Source organism: Neofelis nebulosa, chromosome 16 (genome assembly GCF_028018385.1).
Source record: "Neofelis nebulosa isolate mNeoNeb1 chromosome 16, mNeoNeb1.pri, whole genome shotgun sequence".
In the NCBI taxonomy this organism is placed as follows: domain Eukaryota; kingdom Metazoa; phylum Chordata; class Mammalia; order Carnivora; family Felidae; genus Neofelis; species Neofelis nebulosa.
The window spans coordinates 12,373,798-12,392,039 of record NC_080797.1 but is presented as its reverse complement, the minus strand read 5'-3'; the positions used below and the strand labels follow the sequence as shown (position 1 = coordinate 12,392,039).

The window sequence follows — 18,242 nt, the reverse complement described above, 5'->3', positions numbered from 1 at the left end:
CTCCTGAGGGGCTGGTCCCAGCTGCTCCTCGCCCCACTGCCCAGACCAGCGATCTGCTGCTTCCTGCGGCCAGTGGACCTAGTTCCTGCCTGGTGATTGCCCCTAGTACATGCTCTGCAGAGTTCCTGGACCAGGACGAGGAGGGCAGGTTAAAAGTACAGATGTCCCCGGGGCGCCTGGGTGGCTCAGTCGGTTAAGTGTCCCACTTCAGCTCAGGTCATGGTCTCGCGGTTGGTAAGTTCAAGGCCCGCGTCTGGCTCTGTGCTGAGAGCTGGGAGCCTGGAGCCAGCTTCGGATTCTGTGTCTCCCTCTCCCTCAGCCCCTCGCCTGCTCATGCTCTGTCTCTCTCTCTGTGTCTCTCCCCACACCTTGAAGACTTCCCCCCACACCTTCTTCCTTTTCTCTCAGGTGATTTGTGTGTGCCGTCTATTCAAAACACAAAACAGCTCGAAGCTGCTCTAGCGGTCCGCGTGTCCAAAGAACCGTGTACAAGGCGCACCAGGAGGACAGGGAAGTCATAGAGTTCCAGCAGCTGGCGGGGCCGCTAACGGGAAAGCTGTCCCCGCTGCTTTGTGCACCACCCGAGTGGGCCCTGCACTAGGTCTGGCAGCGGTGAGCGCCCAGACTCTCCTGGGGGCTGGAGGTGGGGAGTGTGCACTTCTCTGCTCTTCGTTCAGTCTCCAAGATCACTTGGGTCCACGACCTCAGAAGTGGCCTTCTGTCAGCCCTCAGTGACCGGGACCCTGCAAGACAGAGAGGCCTTGCCCCGTGCTTCTCTGTCTGCACCCCCCCCCCCCCCCAGCAGCAAAGGGACACAATCAAAAGTTTTTGTGAGAAAAAGGGATGCATTCTCTGTCCTTGTCTGAAAATCGAGCCCTGGGGATACAGCCCCTGGAGGTGAAGTTCCCAGAAACCGCCACCAGGAGGCACCACTCAAAGCTTCTGGCTGCTTGGGAGCTAGGCTGGCCCTAGCCCAAGGACAGTTTATTTGCAAGCTGGGTTTTGTTTTTGTTTTGTTTCGTTTCACTGTCTTCAAAGCCCTGTCTTATCTAAAAATAGAATTTCCCCCAGACTGCTGCTGTCCCCAGCTCAGGTTGAGGCTGGCCAGCCGGTCAACATTATAACTTGTCTGTTAGGGACAGAGTTAAGGGACCTTAACATGATAACTTGTCACTTAGAGGTAGAGCAAAGGGGCCTTTGTGGCCCTGGCAAGGGCTGTGCAAGAATCCAGACGCCACTGCCTCAGCCGGAGGTAGCTGAGGGCAGGAAGGCATGATTTTAAGCCTGGGCCCTGCAGCCACAACTGCTTGAGGCGAACGTGGCTTTGGACATTTTACTCTGCTTCCTCAGGCCTCAGTTTCCTCATCTGTAAAATGGAGAATGATATACCGATCAGCATTGTTTGGCATCCATGACATAATACAAGTAAATACATACGAGGCAGCTGGGCCTGGGAGGACCGGTCCAGCAAAAGTCACCAGGTGTCCCCATGCTGCCACAGCTCACTCAGCTGGCAGGGCAGTTTGTCCATAGGGGAGGAGTGGGTTTGGGGTGGCAATTGCAGGACGCCAGACACATGGGGATTTCTGCCCCTCCTCCCTCTGGGAAGACTCTGGGCACACCTTGTGGGCTGCGGCCGCGCGGATGGCCAGCTCAGCATCCCGGACACTCTGTTTGTCCCTCCTTCCCTCTGCACATGCCGGTGACACTTGGTCCAAAGTTTGCCTTGAGAAGGGGTTTCCTGCAGTGAGTGTGAGCCTCACTATTAGGCTATTGGGGGCCTGCAAATGCCCACGGAAGGCCCCCCTATTGTGTGTGTGTGTGAGTGTGTGTGTGTGTGTGTGTGAGAGAGAGAGAGAGAGAGAGAGAGAGAGAGACACTTGGCTGCCATTTTGGGAGACAATTTGGGAAAGGATGGGGGGCTCTGTTTCCAGAATACCACATCCCCCCCATTCCTCACACCCCCTCATCAGGGCCTGGGATCCCCGAGTCCCCATTCTTTCTGGGGCCACCCCCTCTGAGAGTGACCCTCCATCCTGCTGGGGGAAGGGCTCCTACACAGACTCGGCCACTGCTCCTGTGCAGCCCCTCTCCCCAGCCCTGCATCAGGCCCATCGGCCTTTCCACTTGCTCAACCTGCTCCAACTGACGAAGGAAGCCTCCTGCACCCCGGGCTCTCAATCCCGCTACTGCCCGATTTCCCCACGGTCCTCTCCGTGCCTTCACGTCTAGGTCACTGGTCCACGCTCTCTTCTCTGGCTTCTGCCCCCATGTTTTATCAAGAGGGTTTTAGTGAGGACCTCAGCTTCCGCCCTGGGGAGAGGGGCATGTGGGGCCTGTCACGGTGGGGTGGGGCTGCACTGCGTCCCCTGAGGGAACAAACGAAAAGCCAAGCATAAGACCAACCCCCAGGGCCACCCTGTGGAGCTGTAGTTCCCAAACCAAAGGAAACCCTGAGCGATTCCTGGGACAAAAGTGGCGTTCTCCCCGACCCCCAAATCCTTCTATGGCTGTGACCCCCAGTGAGAAAACGGCTGTTCCCCACCCTGCACACGTGACCTGCAAATGCATGAGTCCCTGTGTCTCTTTTCCTTAAAGGCCTGTCGTGCTTCCTGTTTGCCGAGCCGGCACTCCAGCTCTGACCGCCTTGGGCCTTTTCTCCCTGGGGTGCGTGTGCCCCACAGCTCGGCGCTGCCCCCCACCCTGGACACTGCGGACGCCCGGCTCCCACGCGCCCTCACTTCCTCCAACCTCGGCGCCCCCGCCTGTGATCGTCACGGTGGGGCTGTGAGCTCCAGGCCCGGCTTCCTAAGCTGCTCAGTGAACACGCGGGGCCCTGGCGGGCAGTCTATGCCCCTGTGTCCCCCACCCTGCCCCTGCGCATTCCCATCTGGTGGAATGAGGTTGAAACAGACTGAGGGGGGAATGTTGAAGGCCTGATAAGGGATCGGACTGAGCATGGAAAGGGAGAGGAAAAGGCCTCATGGACGGTAAGAGAGGGGCTCCCTGCCTCGCCCCCACCATTTCCTCAGGTCAGGACCGCCTCCACCCAGGGACGCCTGAAAGTGGCCCTTCAGAGGGTCCTCTGACCTCACTGTGGCCAGAACTGGTGGACATTTGCAAACTTCTCTGCGGTGTGACCTACTCCTTCCAGAACCTTCCTCCTTGTTTGCCTTTGTGGACATACGGTCCTCTGGGCTCTGCTCTGACCTCCCCAACTGCTCCTTTGCAGTGTGTCTGGGGGACATTCTACTGACCCCTCAGAGGCAGACCCCTCTCCCATGACAGCTTCCTTCTCAGCCCTTTTCTCCTCGCACCTCCTAGGTCCCCAGGGAATCTTTTCCACTCTTGGTACCAAAACTGCCACCCCACAGGCCCATGAAATCCAAGTTCTCCAGTGAGATGCTCCCCAGAGCTCTGGACCCATGTGAGGGGTCCTGGCTGCCTCCAAGGCTGGCATCACCTGCCCATGGGGGACCCAACTCAGAGCTCTGGGGTCCCTCTGGTTTCCTCCCCGGCGACCCTGGTTCCATCCCCTCAAAGAGATGCCCCCTCGTAACCTGCAACTGTGACCTTATTCGGGAAAAAAAAGAGCCTTTGTGAGTGTGATTAAGTTAAGGATCTCAAGAAGAGAGAGTGTGGATCAGGCTGGGCCCTAAATTCAATGACAAGTGTCCTTAGAAAGAGAGAAGACACAGAGTGGAGCCACAGGAAGATGGGGGCCACCACACGCCAAGGCCCGGGGCCACCAGCAGCTGGACGGGGCGAGGAAAGATCCTCCCCCAGAGCCGTAGGAGGGAGCACAGCTGCAGAGACCTCGATCTCAGCCCTCCAGCCTCCAGAACAGCCAGAAGGACATCTGCGTTAAGCCCCGCTGTTTGTGGCATGGTGCTACGGCAGCCGCAGGACGCTGACACCGCCAGCCCGGGAAAGGACCCACATTCTGCTCGTCCTACCCAGCGACGTCCCTGAAGTGCCAGGCGCGGCCCCGTGCCCCCAAGTCTCAGAGGCAGTTAGGCCTCACGAGAGCCCTGTGTGCTGTCATGATCACTACAGGTGGGGACAGTCAGGCGCAAGCCATCCAGAAGCTTCCCTGGCTCACCCAGAGCATGGGCTGGAATCCAGGTGCCGGCAGGCTCGCTGGGAGCCCTGCTCCCAACACCACCCAGAGCTCCTAACGTGGGGCCCAGGGGGCCCAGGGATGGGGTCAGGGGGCTCCGCAGGCTCGGATAAGAAAGATGCATCTTTTATTTCACTGATGGCCAACTGAGATTTGGCTTTCGCTTCCACCCTCTGTAGAGGCTGGCCCCGAGTTGTACAAGCAGCGGACTGTGGCTTTGTCAATAGCAGAGCCCCAGGTGTCTCCGTATCCTGCCTCAGTGGGTCGGGCAGCCTGCGATGTTGTCTGCTTCCTAGCAGTTTGAAATCACCTGTCGTCATCCAGCCCACCGCCCCGTCTCGCCATTTAATGCATTGATAGAGAAGCACGCAGATTCATTCTGAGGTTGCAATTTGTGCCAGACTCTGGTAATACTCTGATTTAATGTTTAATTTGATTTGATATTTTGAGATACTATATTGATAGTATCTCAATGTCATTGGTTTCTTTGTAGCCCTATGTGCTTTGTTTGATGCACTTTTTTTTTTAATTTTTATTTTTGAGAGAGAGAGCGAGCAAGTGGGAGAGGGGCAGAGAGAGAGGGAGACACAGAATCTGAAACAGGCTCCAGGCTCTGAGCTGTCAGCACGGAGCCCGATGCGGGGCTCGAACTCACCGACTGTGAGATCATGACTTGAGCTGAAATTGGGGGCTTAACTGACTAAGCCTCCCAGGTGCCCCTACACTTTTTAAAAAATGTTTATTTTTTTTATTTTGAGAGAGAGAGAGCGAGCGAGCGTGCACATGAGTAGGGGAGGAGCAGAGAGGGAGAGAGAGAGAGAGAGAGAGAGAGAGAGAGCTTGCACATGAGTAGGGGAGGGGCAGAGATAGAGAATCTCAAGTAGGCTCCAGGCTGTCAGTGCAGAGTCTGATGTGGGGCTCGATCTCGTGAACTGGGAGATCATGACCTGAGTGAGCTGAAATCAAGAGTCAGATGCTTAACCGACTGAGGCACCCAGATGCCCCTGTTTGAGGCACTTTTAAGTTATTCCCAGAAGGGGTCCCCTGGTGCCTGGTCATCCCAGAGGCTGAGTGGCCCTGCTGTGCTCTAGGCCTCCACGGCCACTCAGACGTGAGGGCCCTTCCGTCCCACCGATCCCGTGCCAATGTGCTGCCTCTCAAGGACCATCCAAGTCCTTGTCATCTGTGGCCTTCGTTGTTGCTAGAAAGAGGCTCTCACGGCCCCTGCTGCCTTTGCCAGCGTCTACCCTTCAAGACCCCCCGCCATCCAGTCCCCACCTCTCCCACGACTTCCCTGCCCCCAGGAGCACGTCTGTCTCCCCAGCCTGGTAGATAGGGCCCTCTGTCATGGGCCCTGATCCCTCTCTGGGCCCTGTCCGCCCCCTAGCGTGCTCTGCTGTCCCGGCTTCAGCCCTCCGCCCCTCCTCGGGCTCCCCCTCTGGCCCAAAGCTCCTCTTAGCCCCTCATGTCACAGCCACTTTACTCCTCACAACACTTGCACATGCTGTTCCCCCTGCCTGGAGCAGACTTCCTCCACCTTGTCTCTTGAGCCCCCCTTTTCTTTTTAAACGAGCGGTTATGTACGCACAGCGGGCACTCACTGACCCCAGGGAGCGTTCTCCTGTACTCTGCACAACAGCCCCAGGAAGGTGTGTGACCCCATTCTCACAGAACCAAGGCTCAGAGAGGTGAAGGAACTTGCTCACGGTCACACAGCGAAGGATGGAACCAGGGTCTGGCTCCGCAGCCCCACCCCCCATCACTCCAGTCTGCCCCAAGCCCCCTCCCCCCAGAGAAGGCTGCCCTGCCCCCCATCGCACCCCCGGCTGGGTTACGTTGCCACCATGCACCGCGATTAATTTACCATTTGTGTGAGTCTTGTCTATGTCTGACTCTCCTGTTAGATTGTGACTTCTGTGGGGCCGGGGACAGGATTTGTCGTGCTCGAGACACCTCATGTCACATGGAGGAATGACAACCTGGGAGGGACCCGTGAGAGACCCCGAGTAGGGTTGAGGTGGGGCCTGGCGGGGGTGGGAGTGAGTGGGGTGGGTGGCCGGATTTGTGGAGCCCACAGGGGACGGGATCACATCAGCTCCACACTGGCTGCAGCCAGAGGCAAGCTTGGTCACGTGACATCCTGTAGTCCACGCCCTCGAACAGGTCCACACCTGGTCCTCCCGGGTTTACAATCCATGCCAAGCCCAGCTCCTGCCCCACCAGCACACCCAGGTGTCAGAGGACAGAGCAGAAGGGACCCAAACCCCAGGCCTCTGGAGAGACTCGGGCCTGGGGCAGGGCACAACAAGACAGTCTTTAACTCCCTGAGTCCCTGGGGGGACGCGTGGTGTCCCCTGGCTGTGGTATGCATGGGGCCGCTAATGCTGCAGGGTCAGGTATGACTCGCCCCCCACCATGTCCTTACACATCCCCATCCACACATCCTGGGGGATCTATTCCTGGAGCCCAGATGAGGCTCCCAGATTCTACCCGGTGCCCTGTAGGGATGGGGCTTGCGATGGGTCATCACACACAGGAATAGCTAATCGTGTCCCACGGACAACGGGTTACCCTCAGGAAGTGATAACCCCGTGCATGCCGCTCTGGGAGTTTGGCTCCAGCAGAGGGGATATACTTTGGGACCCCCGGACTTGGCCTCGATCTCAGCTCAGCTTTGCTCATGAACTCATCGCACAACTCGCAGCAAGTAACCCTAAACTCTGAGACTCCATTTCTTGATGCGTGAAATGGGTGAGATTGATCTGAAGGGGACTCTAGTGCATCAGAGGTGGGAAAGTTCTGGGTCTGGCTGGAAGAATCCAAATACACTGCCAACGGCAGGCTAGACACACAGGTCACCGACACCAGAGGAACGGGGGTGCCCCCCCAGCCCCGTTTCATGGTCCCATACATCGCTCCCTCTGTATCCACGTCCTATGCATGCGGATCTGCAGTTCTCATGAGAAGGATGCTGTGCTAGATTAAAATCAGCCACAACCTCACCGTGGCTGCAAATTCTTGGTCTCTCCTCCCACCAAAAGGTGGCATCTCTTTCCCCATCCTTGAGTCTGACTGGCTTTGCGACTTGAGTGATAGAAGGTAGCAGTGATGATACAATGCGTGTCCCCAGCCTAGGCAGCTGGAAGCCTGGTGTATTTCTACCTCTTGCACTCCTGCCGTCACCACGAGAAGGACACGCCTTGCCAGCCTGCTGGCCCCAGGAATACGAAGAGAGATCCATGGAGCAGACCCACGTCTAGCTGAGCCAGCTGAACACAGCTGACCCCAGCCAAAATCCAGATACAGAAGAATAATAAGGCACTGAGTTTTGGGACTGCTTGTTACACAGCAACAGCTCACTGACAGGAGAACAGAAAAGAGTAAAAGACAACAGTCTAACCGAGTAGAACGTGGAGCTGGGCAACCTCCATTATCAGGGTGCACGACACCTGTCCTTTGGTGTCTTGGCACTAAGCTCTGGCATCACAGAAATGATGCCATTGTGAGGAAAGTCACAGCACAGAAAAGAAACCAGTCGGGGCCCCAGGGGCCTTCAGGACTATTGTCTCTCCCCTGACAGGCCAAGAGCAGCGTAACTATCTCAAGTGTTTATGGATCCACGTGGCACCCCCCTCCCATTCTTTCCGACACCACGAGCAGGGTGGGTAAGCCAAGAGGTGTTTTCTGGGAGGATCATTAAACACTTTCAATGCTTGGCACGCGGTAGATGTCCGGTTCAAGGGACCCTTCTCACCATATCCCAAGTGGCCAACCCCCAGCATAAGTTGTGTTGTGATATTTCGGTCCCTCTCATTCTTAGGAAGTGCCCACTGTGTCTAACTGGAATCAGAGACCTTGCTCACAAGGTCAGCTCTGCTGGTTAGCTGCTGCTCATGTTTTAAGAACTCATTTAGCCTCTGTTATAAGACTCTCAATGACCAGGTCTTTCCCCCTCCCCCACCCCTCCCCCACCCCCCTTCCTTCTGGCCCACAGACTTCTAGATCTTTTGCCTAAAAGTTTTTCTATCCTGTGATGACCCTCCCCTGCCTTCTGGCCATTTGCCCTGACTCTGCGCTTCCTGCTTTGCAGACCCTCCTTGTGGAGGCTTGGCACGGGCCCTGCTTCCTGCTCTGACCCTCAGGCACCGTGCAGGCCGGCCTCAGGGGGCTTACCTGGAACTGGCTCGGAGCCTCTGTGCTCTGTTCCCTGGTACCTTCCCAAGTCGTCTGGCCTGGTTTCAGCTTCCCCAGCCCGCTGTCTCCTGAGCTCTGGCGGGAGGTTCGCGTGGCTCCTGAACTTGTTCTCACAGAAGTACGTGCATTGCTTGGGGTGACGTCCGCAGATGGAGGCACAGCTGATGCAGTCCCTCAGGAGCTGGTCGTAGTACCTGCCTTGCTCCTTGTGGCAGCTGAGTGACTCTGGGGGACAGAAATGAGCGGTGCTACTGGGAGACAGGGACCTGCGGGACCCGTGAATCTGGCCTCCAAGGGCTTCACAGTTGAAAAAAAAATCACAGGGCGCCTGGGTGGCTCAGTCGGTTGAGCGTCCTACCTCGGCTCAGGTCATGATCTCACGGTTTGTGGGTTCGAGCCCCGCGTCGGGCTCTGTGCTGACGGCTGACAGCTCAGAGCCTGGAACCTGCTTCCGATTCTGTGTCTCCCTCTCTCTCTGCCCCTCTCACACTCTGTCTCTCTCTCTCTGTCTCAAAAATAAATAAACATTGGGATGCCTGGGCAGCTCAGTTGGTTAAACGTCCAACTTCAGCTCGGGTCACGATCTTGCGGTTTGTGAGTTCGAGCCCCACATCAGGCTCTGCGCTGACAGCTTGGAGCCTGGAGCCTGCTTTGGATGCTCGGTCTCCCTCTCTCTCTGCCCCTCCCCCACTCACACTCTGTCTCTCTGTCTCTGAAAAATAAATAAACATTAACAAAATTAAAAATATAAATAAACATTAAACATAAAAATCACAATGCAATTCCCCGGAAGAAATTCCAGAGTGATGCAAGGCCTTTCCCAATACATGAGTGGAAGGCTATACATTGTCCAATAAATACTGTCTTAGCTACAATATATACTTTTGATCCATAGTATTTTTCCTATATTTACTTTACCCTATTTTTCCTTTTCATTATTACTTCTTCTTTGACCTATAGATTATTTAAAAGTGCCTTTCCTGGGGCACCTGGGTGGCTCAGTCAGTTAAGCATCCGACTCTTGATTTCGGCTCCAGTCATGATCTCACAGTTCATGAGTTCAAGCCCCACCATGGCCTCCATGCTGACAGTGCTGAGCCTGCTTGGGATTCTCTCTCTCTCTCTCTCTCTCTCTCTCTCTCTCTCCCTCTCTGCCCCTCCCCTACTAGTGCACACATGCACCGGCTCTTTCTTGTCCTCAAAGTAAATAAATAAAACTTAAAAAAAACCCGCAACAACTTAAAAAGTGCATTTCTTAGCTTCTAAACATAAGAATTTTCTAGGTATCTTTTAAAATTGAAGTCTGGGTTGTTACATCATCACATAAGTCGTGTACTTGCATTTTCCCAACTTCATAGAGGTGGAACCTTTCATTTTAACATAAGGATTGGAGGAATTGGCCAGAAACCACCTTGGCAAGTTGAGGGAGGGGGCTGGAAGGGAGAAGGAAAAGCTCAAATTGATAGTGTTTCTTTTGTTGTAATGAGTGAGAATTCGAAGAGCTTAAACAGGGGTCAGTGCCAAGGAGCAGAGGCCACGCAAACTACAGCTTAATCACACTTGCTGTAAGAGAGGAATTTTTAAAAGATGTTTATTTTTGAGAGAGAGAGAGAGAGAGAGAGAGAGAGAAGAGATGGGTGGGGGACAGAGGATCTGAGGCAGGCTCTGAGCTGTCAGCAGAGATCCCGATGCGGGACTCGAACTCACAAACCATGAGATCATGACCTGAGCTGAAGTCGGATGCTTAACCGACTGAGCCACCCAGGCGCCCCTCAGAGAGCAATTTTGAGTGCATAACAGCAATCTATACTTTCACAGGGCAAGTTTCCCTTGTCTTAAAATAAGATTCTATTTATGTGCAAATGGGACTCACACAGATCTTTAAGGGCACATTCCAGAGGCAGTGCCAGATAGAGGGTAAGAACACAGACTTCAAGGTCAGACAGGGTTAAGAGCATCCCTGGCCCTACCTTTGAAGGTTGCGGGGTCTTAGCCTCTCCATGCCTCAGTTTCCTCACTTCCAGGACAGAGGTAATAATAATATTGACATCTTAGAGTCGCTATGAGGATTTGAAGTTCCCGGCACAGTGCCCGATGCGTGATAAGAATTTTGGGTGAATGGGAGGTTTAACTAGAATATTCATTGGTGCCTCTTTGCAGCACAAACACAGCAGCTCTTATGTCCTTGACTGAAGAAAGGAAAAGACCAGGAAGACGGTCGACCCGGGATCTCAGGGAAGATTCAGATGGGACCGGTGACCTCCCCCTGCCCCGTCTCTGCCCCGGGGTCCCACTAAGTCACATAGGACCACTGGCTCCGCCACTCATGAGACAGAGTTGATATGAGGGCAGTGGTGTTCCCGGGGTCTTATGTGTGGACCCCCTCCCCTCCTCAGGGCCCCCAGCGTGGCCACCAACCCTCACTGCCCAACCCCATAAACTTCCCCTATGACCTTGATATTTCCTATTGTGTTTTCTACCTCCCTGCCTTTGCCCATACTGGTCCTTCCTGGAGTGCCCTGCCCCCCGCATCTGACTGCCGCGCCTACAGACCCTTAATAATCTATCTCCGGTGCGCTTACTCCAAAAATGCTTCCCTGCCCCCCAACCCATCAGCTGGGGGGGGGGGGGCATCTCTCCCAACTGTAGCGTTTTATGGTACTTTACTCTTCTCCCCTGAATTGTAGTTATTTCTCCTGTCAGATGATACTCCCTTCAAAGGATCACATCAGTTTCCTATTTTCAAGGGGCTAGAGAGTTCCATGAATATTCGTGGAATGACACAATGAACATTCTACCTCCTAATGATAGAAGAGTCAACCGTGAATAGTGTAGAGTCATGGCTTTGGAGTCAGAGAGTCCCAGTTCAAATGTTAACTTTTCCATTATTATGATGTGTGACCTTGGGCAAGCAACTCAGCCTCTCTGAGCTCTACTCAATCCGTATTTATGAATCGCTTACTATGTTTCAGTCATGGTGCTAGGCTCAAAAGGAGTTCGCGGACTGATGGTTGAGGTATACATGAAACAAATACACACAAAAGAACGTAACACAAATCATGAGAAGTTCCATCAAGGAAAAAAACAAGTTATGAAAAAGAATAACAAACACGGGCACCTGGGTGGCTCAGTCAATTAAGCGTCCGACTTCCGCTCAGGTCACGATCTCACAGCTGGTGGGTTCGAGCCCCGCGTCGGGCTCTGTGCCGACAGCTCAGAGCCTGGAGCCTGCTTCAGATTCTGTGTCTCCCTCTCTCTCTGCCCCTCCCCTGCTTGCACTCTGTGTCTCTCTCTTTCAAATATAAACAAGCATTGAAAATAAAAGAATAGCAAGGGGAATATCTTTTTCAAGACCATCAGAAAAACTTGGATATAGCCTGAGTACAGATGATGCTAAGGAATTATTGCTGTGGGTGACGAGATATTAAGGTTATATTTTGAAGGCCTTTATGTGTTGGGGATTCATGATCTAGTATTTACAGGTAAAGTTACATGAGCTCTTGGATTTGCTTTAAAATGCACAAGCAAAAAAGAAAAGTGGTTGGGGGATAAAAAGGCAGAATCTATAAAGCTCATGATGGGTAGATAGGGATTTATTATGCTATCCTCTGTGATAGTTCCTGTAATAAAAAGCTTCAAAAGCAAGTCAGAACAGAAAATGACAAAGGGGGATTTAATATATTAGGCCATCAGATAAGACCTCTGACATTTGGCCTGAGACCTGAAGGTTGGTTGAATAGGAGGGAGCTGAGGGAAGAATAACAGGGAAAGGCATTCTAAGCAGAAGATACAACATGTGACAAGGCCCTGAGGCAGGAAGAAACACAGCATGTTCAAGAAACTGCAAGGAGGCCAGTGTGGCCAGAGCAGAAAGATCCGGGGGTAAAGGGGTGCCACAGTGTACATCTCCTTCCCCCACCTCCTTCTCAGGCACCCAAGTACAATGGGCCAGGGGGATCTCTGCAGGGAAGGAAGGGGTGATCCAGCCCATGGGGCTCAGGCCCCGGAACTCACTGCAGAATGCTGCACAGGTGCGTGGAATCTGGTGGCTGCAGATGAGTTTGCAGGAGAGGCAGATGTTCAGTAGGGGATCCCAGTACTGTTCTTCGGGGCACTGACCCATGGCCACCCCCATCCGCAGGCCCTGTGGAGCTGAGAGGCAGGGAGCATGAGGGTAGCTGGCACCCTGCCGTAGGTCAGAACCCAGCCTCTCCCACTCACATTCCTACTCTGTCCCGGCACGCAGAGGGGGAACCAGACAAAGCTAGCTTCCAACCCCAGCTGCACTTGCTGGGTGACCTGGGGCAACCATCTCAAGTCCCCAAACCTCGGTTTCCCCATGTGTGAGATGGCAGTTCTGGGGCCGCCGCTCTTCCACCAGCTGTGCCCTTCTCATCCTCGTTCTTTGTCCTGCCAATGTGCCTCTTTCGACCACAGTGCCTTTTCACCTGCTTGTCCCTTTGCATAAAATGCCCTTCTTCCCTCTCTGCTGGTTATTTTTTCCCGATCCTTTAGGTCACTGTTTCAATTTCATTTCCTCAGAAAAGCCCGACTCTCTTCCCAGATTAGGACACTCCTCTTCTTCTGCACTACTTGTCACTGTTTTCACTTCACTTTTATGACTGGGACTATTTGATAGTGTCTCCCCCATTAGCTGCGAGCATCATGCGGGCGAGAACTCTAATTTTTTTGTGCACTGCTCGGCCCTCAGAACCTAGATAATGCCTAGGACATATTAGGTGCTCATTAAGCGAATAAAAAGAAAAGCAGATCCAGCCAGTGCCTAGCATACAGCAAGCATTCAATAAATGTCAGTGTCCTTCCCCTTCTCTTCTTTTACTGCGGTATGAGACACACAAAATGATGTGTGTAAAATGCACAGATCTTAGGTGTGCGACTTGATGAATTTTTCCATATGTATACACCTGTGTCACAACCCACATCAAGGCCTAGAAATTTCTTGCTCCCTGAAGACTCTCTTGGGTCCCCTCCCGTCCAATACTTCACTTCCGCCGGTAACTTCTATTCTGACTTTTATCCCTGTAGGTCATTAATATTGCCCATCCTTGAACTTTTGTGTCTGGGTGTTGGCTCCGCAAGATATCTGGGACACATTCTCTGTTGAGGCTCTCTCAATCATTTGCTTTGTATTGACGAGTCTCCCATTTTATGAATGCACCACGTTTTCTAGAATTTTCTGCCTGATTTCCTGGTATTAGCTTCTCCAAAACGATATTTATCCTCAAAGGGAAAGAGAGCGGAAGAAGTTACCGCAGCAGGAGACAGATGTGAGCGACATTTTGGAATACGGAAGGCACGTGGACTGGGGTGACTGACTTCAGTTAAAGGTCTCTTTTCTTTGATGCCCTCAGGGAGAAGGAAGCTGACTTGAGCCACAGAACCCCAGGAAGCCTCTGGAACTGGAGGTACCAAGTATCTCTGACAACGGGAGATGGGAAGGCAAAACAATGAAAGAAAGACTGGTTGAAAATGTACAGAAAGACAGCTTGACCCCAGCCGGATTCCATCTCCAGGCAGGTAACAGCCTCTCACCAACCCGAGCAGAAGATCTGGTGTCTTCTCAGGCACAGCTGAGGGCAGCCCTAAGGTCCACACTCCCCAAAATACTACCTAAGGAGTAGTGTGACCATGTTTTTAAAAAACGTCTCCTTCCCCATCCAGCAACTGGCAGGGAATCAACAGACCCTTCTCTGGGAAAACCGACCCAGAGGAAAAGACCTAAAAGCACTAACTGGGAGATTCTCTCAAGAAAATGACCAAGTTTGCTGCTTGACCCTCTGAGAGCAAAGCTTCTACATTAACAACCCCATTCATTTACCCAGAACTTCCAACAGCTGTTTCTGCCTCAATCTGAGTTTGAGCCAAAAGCCACAGGTCACCTGATATTGGAGTGCCACCCCTACATGAAAGAGAACTCAAACAAAGCAAGCAGAAGGGACATGCTGGGAGCCAAGAGAGACAATGCAAGGAACTGAAGAAAATTAAAAGGCAACAATACCAACAGTTGATATTGATATTGATATTGATATTGATATTGATAGAAAGATAGATGAATTTTTACATTCATGAAAAAGAATGAGTACTGTCTTTAAAAAAGAATATGCATAGAACAACTGAGAATTATTAGACGTTAAAAATATAATAGCCAGAATATAAACATCAGTAGAAGGGGTTGCAAGATGTAATTGAAGAAATTTCCTAGAAAATAGGGAGAGAAAAGATACGACAATTGTACAATCACTTTAGGAAGCCCAGAGGTTGATTAAATGGGAGTTTCCAGACTTCAAGGATACAGCTTCCAGATTCAAAGAACCAGTCGGGTGTCCGGCACAATAAATTCTCACAAGCCATGACCCATCATCATAAAACGTAGGAGGACCAGAGATTAAGAGCAGGTTCTAAAACCTTCTCGAGAACAAGCAGGCTACCCACAGAGTTCCGTTAGGAAGTCAGCGGAGATCCCAAATCAAAACTGGGATGTGAGAACAGTGTCAGGGCGGACGGCAGAGTAGGAGCGCCAGTAATCTGCCTTCCCGCCTAACAGATGTTGAGCTGGCAGCAACCGTCTGAAGTGACTGTTTTGGAAGTTATCCCAGGGAGAACTGGAGGAAGAAGCTGGTACGTTTTTGGAATTTTGGTGCATCTCAATGTATTTCATGGTGGTGGCTAGCATTCCTTGGTTTCCAACCCCACGTATGCCACTGTGCAGGCAGCTGCTCATGTTGCCGGTGAAACTTGCTGGAACCCCGATGGGTGAGGAGGACCTTGTCCTCCAAACATTGGGGTTGTAGGTTCGGATTGCTGTTTGCTGCTTTTGATCAGTGAGGGGCTGGCACAGAGGTTGGTGACCATTGTTTCAACCCCCAACGGCTGAGGTGGCTTCCAGGGAATTTTAAAGAGATGGTGCTCTTCTCCCCCCAGCTCTTGGGAGCCAGACATTTAAGGAAATCTTTGTCCGGTCACTGGCTGACTGCAGAGATAAAGGAACAGAAACTTCAGTGACCACACACAATAAGTACATACTTTGCAAAAATAGTTTGGAAAAGCCACAAATGGACTCCAGCCATCAACAAGCAAGATACAGTAATCCCTGAGAAACGGGAGAATTAAGAATTACTACAACAGAATACTCAAAATATCCAGTTCTCAGAAAACTTATGAAACATTCAAAGAAATGAGAAAATATGGCACATTTACAGAAAAAAGAATTTGACAGAAATTATCCCTGAGGAAGCCCAGACGTTGGAAATATTAGTCAAAGATGTTAAATCAACTGTCTTAAGTATATTCAATGCCTAAAGAAAATCATGGGCAAAGAACTAAAGGAAATCAAAAAATTATGTATGAATGAAGTATGAGAATATGAATAAAGAGATAGAAGTTGTAAAACAGGAACCAAAACTTGGAAGCAAGCAAGGTTTCCTTCAGTAAGGAAATGGATAAACTGTGGTACATCCAAACAATGGAATTTACTCAGCACTAAAAAGAAATGAGTTATTGGGGCACGTGGGTGCCTCAGTGGGTTAAGCGTCCAACTTCAGCTCAGGTCATGATCTCATGGCTCGTGGGTTCAAGCCCTGCATTGGACGCTGGGCTGACAACGCAGAGCCTGGAGCCTGCTTCAGATTCTATGTCTCGCTTTCTGTCTCTCTGCCCCTATGCTCTTTTTTTCTCTCTCTCTCTCTCTCTCAAAAATAAACATTAAAAATTTTTTTTAAAAAAGGAATTGAGTTATCAAGCCATGAGAACACAGGGAGGAATCTTAACTGCATATTACTAACTAAAAGAAGCCAAGCTGAAAAGGCTACTACTGCATGATTATAGCTATCTGACATTCTAGAAAAGGCAAGACTATGGAAACAGTAGAAAGATTAGTGGTTGTTAGGGGTTGGGGAAGGGAGCACTGAAATTATTCTGTTTGATACTATCATGGTGGATACATGTCCTTCTACATTGGTGAAATCCCGTAGACTGTACAACGCCAAAAATAAGCGTTAGTGTAAACTTATGGACTTTGGGTGATAATGATGTATTAACATAGGTTCATCCGTTGTAACAAATGTACCACTTTAGTGCAGGATGTTCATCGTATAGGACGCTGTGCATGTTTGGGGGAATGAGGTATAGGAGAACTAACTCTCTGTACTTCCCACTTAATTTTCCCATGAACCCAAAACTGCTCTAAAAATAGCCTATTAAAAATGGAAACAGGGGCACCTGGGTCGCTCAGTCGGTTAAGCATCTGACTCTTGATTTTGGCTCAGGTCATGATCTCATGGTTCATGAGATCAAGTCCCACGTCGGGCTCTGCTTTAACAGCACAGAACCTGCTTGGGATTCTCTCTTTCCCTCTCTCTGTGACCATCCCCTGCTTGTGTTTGCTCTCTCTCTTTCTCTCTCTCTCTGTCTCTGTCTCTCAAAATACATTCTTATAATTTTTTTTAAATAAAAAAGTGGAAACAAAAAAATTCTGGAATTGAAAAATCTAATAAATGAAATGAATAAAGGTCACTAAAGGGGCTCAACAACAGATTTGAGCAGGCAGAAGAAAGGACAATTGAATTGCTTAGTCTGAGAAGCAGAAATTTTTAAAAATGAGGAAAAGTGAACAGAACCTGAGGGACTTGTGGGGCCCCATCAAACATGCCACCATAAATTTTTAGGAGTTCCAGAAAGAGAGAGGAAGAGAGAGAGAGAGAGAAAGAGAAAAGGACATAATATTTGAAAAAAAAATAAGGCTGAAAACTTCTCAAATCTTAGGAAAGACATAAATATATGTTCAAGAGCCTCAATGAACTCTAAATAAGGTAAATTCAAAGAGCCCAATGCTGAGACACATTGTAATCAAAATGTGAGAATTGTAAAAGTTGCAACATAGAAACAACTTTTCACATACAGGTAACCTTCAATAAAATTAACAGCTAATTTCCCCTTGGAAACCATAGAGGTCAAGAGGCAGTGGGATGATATATTTAAAGTCCTGAAAGAAAAAAAAATTGCCAACCAAGAATTACGTATCCAGCAATACTATCCTTCAAAGCTGAGGGAGTTCATTCCCAGTTCATTAGACCTGCCCTACAAGGAATGCTAAAGGGAGTCCTTTGTGTTGAAATGAAAGTACCTTAGATGTAGACACAGCCATGAGAACAGATAAGGGACACTGGTAAAGGTAACTACATAGGTAAATATAAAAGCAAGTATTATTGTACTTTTTGTGTGGTTTGTAACTCCTCTTTTTTTTTTCCTATATGATTTAGTGTATCAATGCATAAAACGATTATAAACCTATGTTAATGGGCATAAAATGCATAAAGAGGTAATCTATGACAATAACAATGTAAATGGGAAGGGACAGAGATATAGCAAGAAAATGTTTGTATATTATCAAAACTAAGTTAGTATTAAAATTAAGTTGTTATAAGTTTAAAATGTTAATTATATTCCCCAAGGTAACCACTAAGGAAATAACCTTTAAAAGTACAAAAAAGGAGGAGCGTCTGGGTGACTCAGGCGGTTAAGTATCTAACTCTTGATTTCGGCTCAGGTCGTGATATCACGGTTTGTGAGATCGAGCCCTGTGTCATGCTCTTTGCTGACAGCATGGAGCCTGCTTGGGATTCTCCCCCCAACCCCCACTTCACTGTCTCTGAATAAATCAATAAACATTTAAAAAAAGGAAAGAAAAAGTGAATCAAAATGTTAATGCTACAAGTAACCAACTACATACAAAAAAGGGGAGTAATGGAGAAATTGAGGAACAAAAAACATAAGATACAGAAAACAGATAAACGACAGAAGTAAATCCTTTTTTATCAGTCATCACATCAAAGTAAATGGACTAAATTCCCCTATTAAAAGGCAGAAATTGGCAAATTGGGTTAAAAAAGAAAGCAGTATCCATCTATAT

The 18,242-nt window shown here is 50.2% G+C and overlaps 1 protein-coding gene across 2 annotated transcripts in view; it reads right to left on the bottom strand.

The window, feature by feature from the left end:
* The window catches only part of TNFRSF13B (TNF receptor superfamily member 13B), a 35,974-nt gene that overhangs the window by 3,716 nt on the left and 14,016 nt on the right, over positions 1-18,242 (bottom strand). For both annotated transcript variants that reach the window (XM_058703145.1, XM_058703146.1), the window contains exons 2-3: positions 12,329-12,466; positions 8,294-8,539 (exon numbers count right to left, since the gene is read on the bottom strand). In XM_058703145.1, the coding sequence (XP_058559128.1) occupies positions 8,294-8,539; positions 12,329-12,466 (384 nt within the window). The remainder of the gene's footprint in view (positions 1-8,293; positions 8,540-12,328; positions 12,467-18,242) is intronic.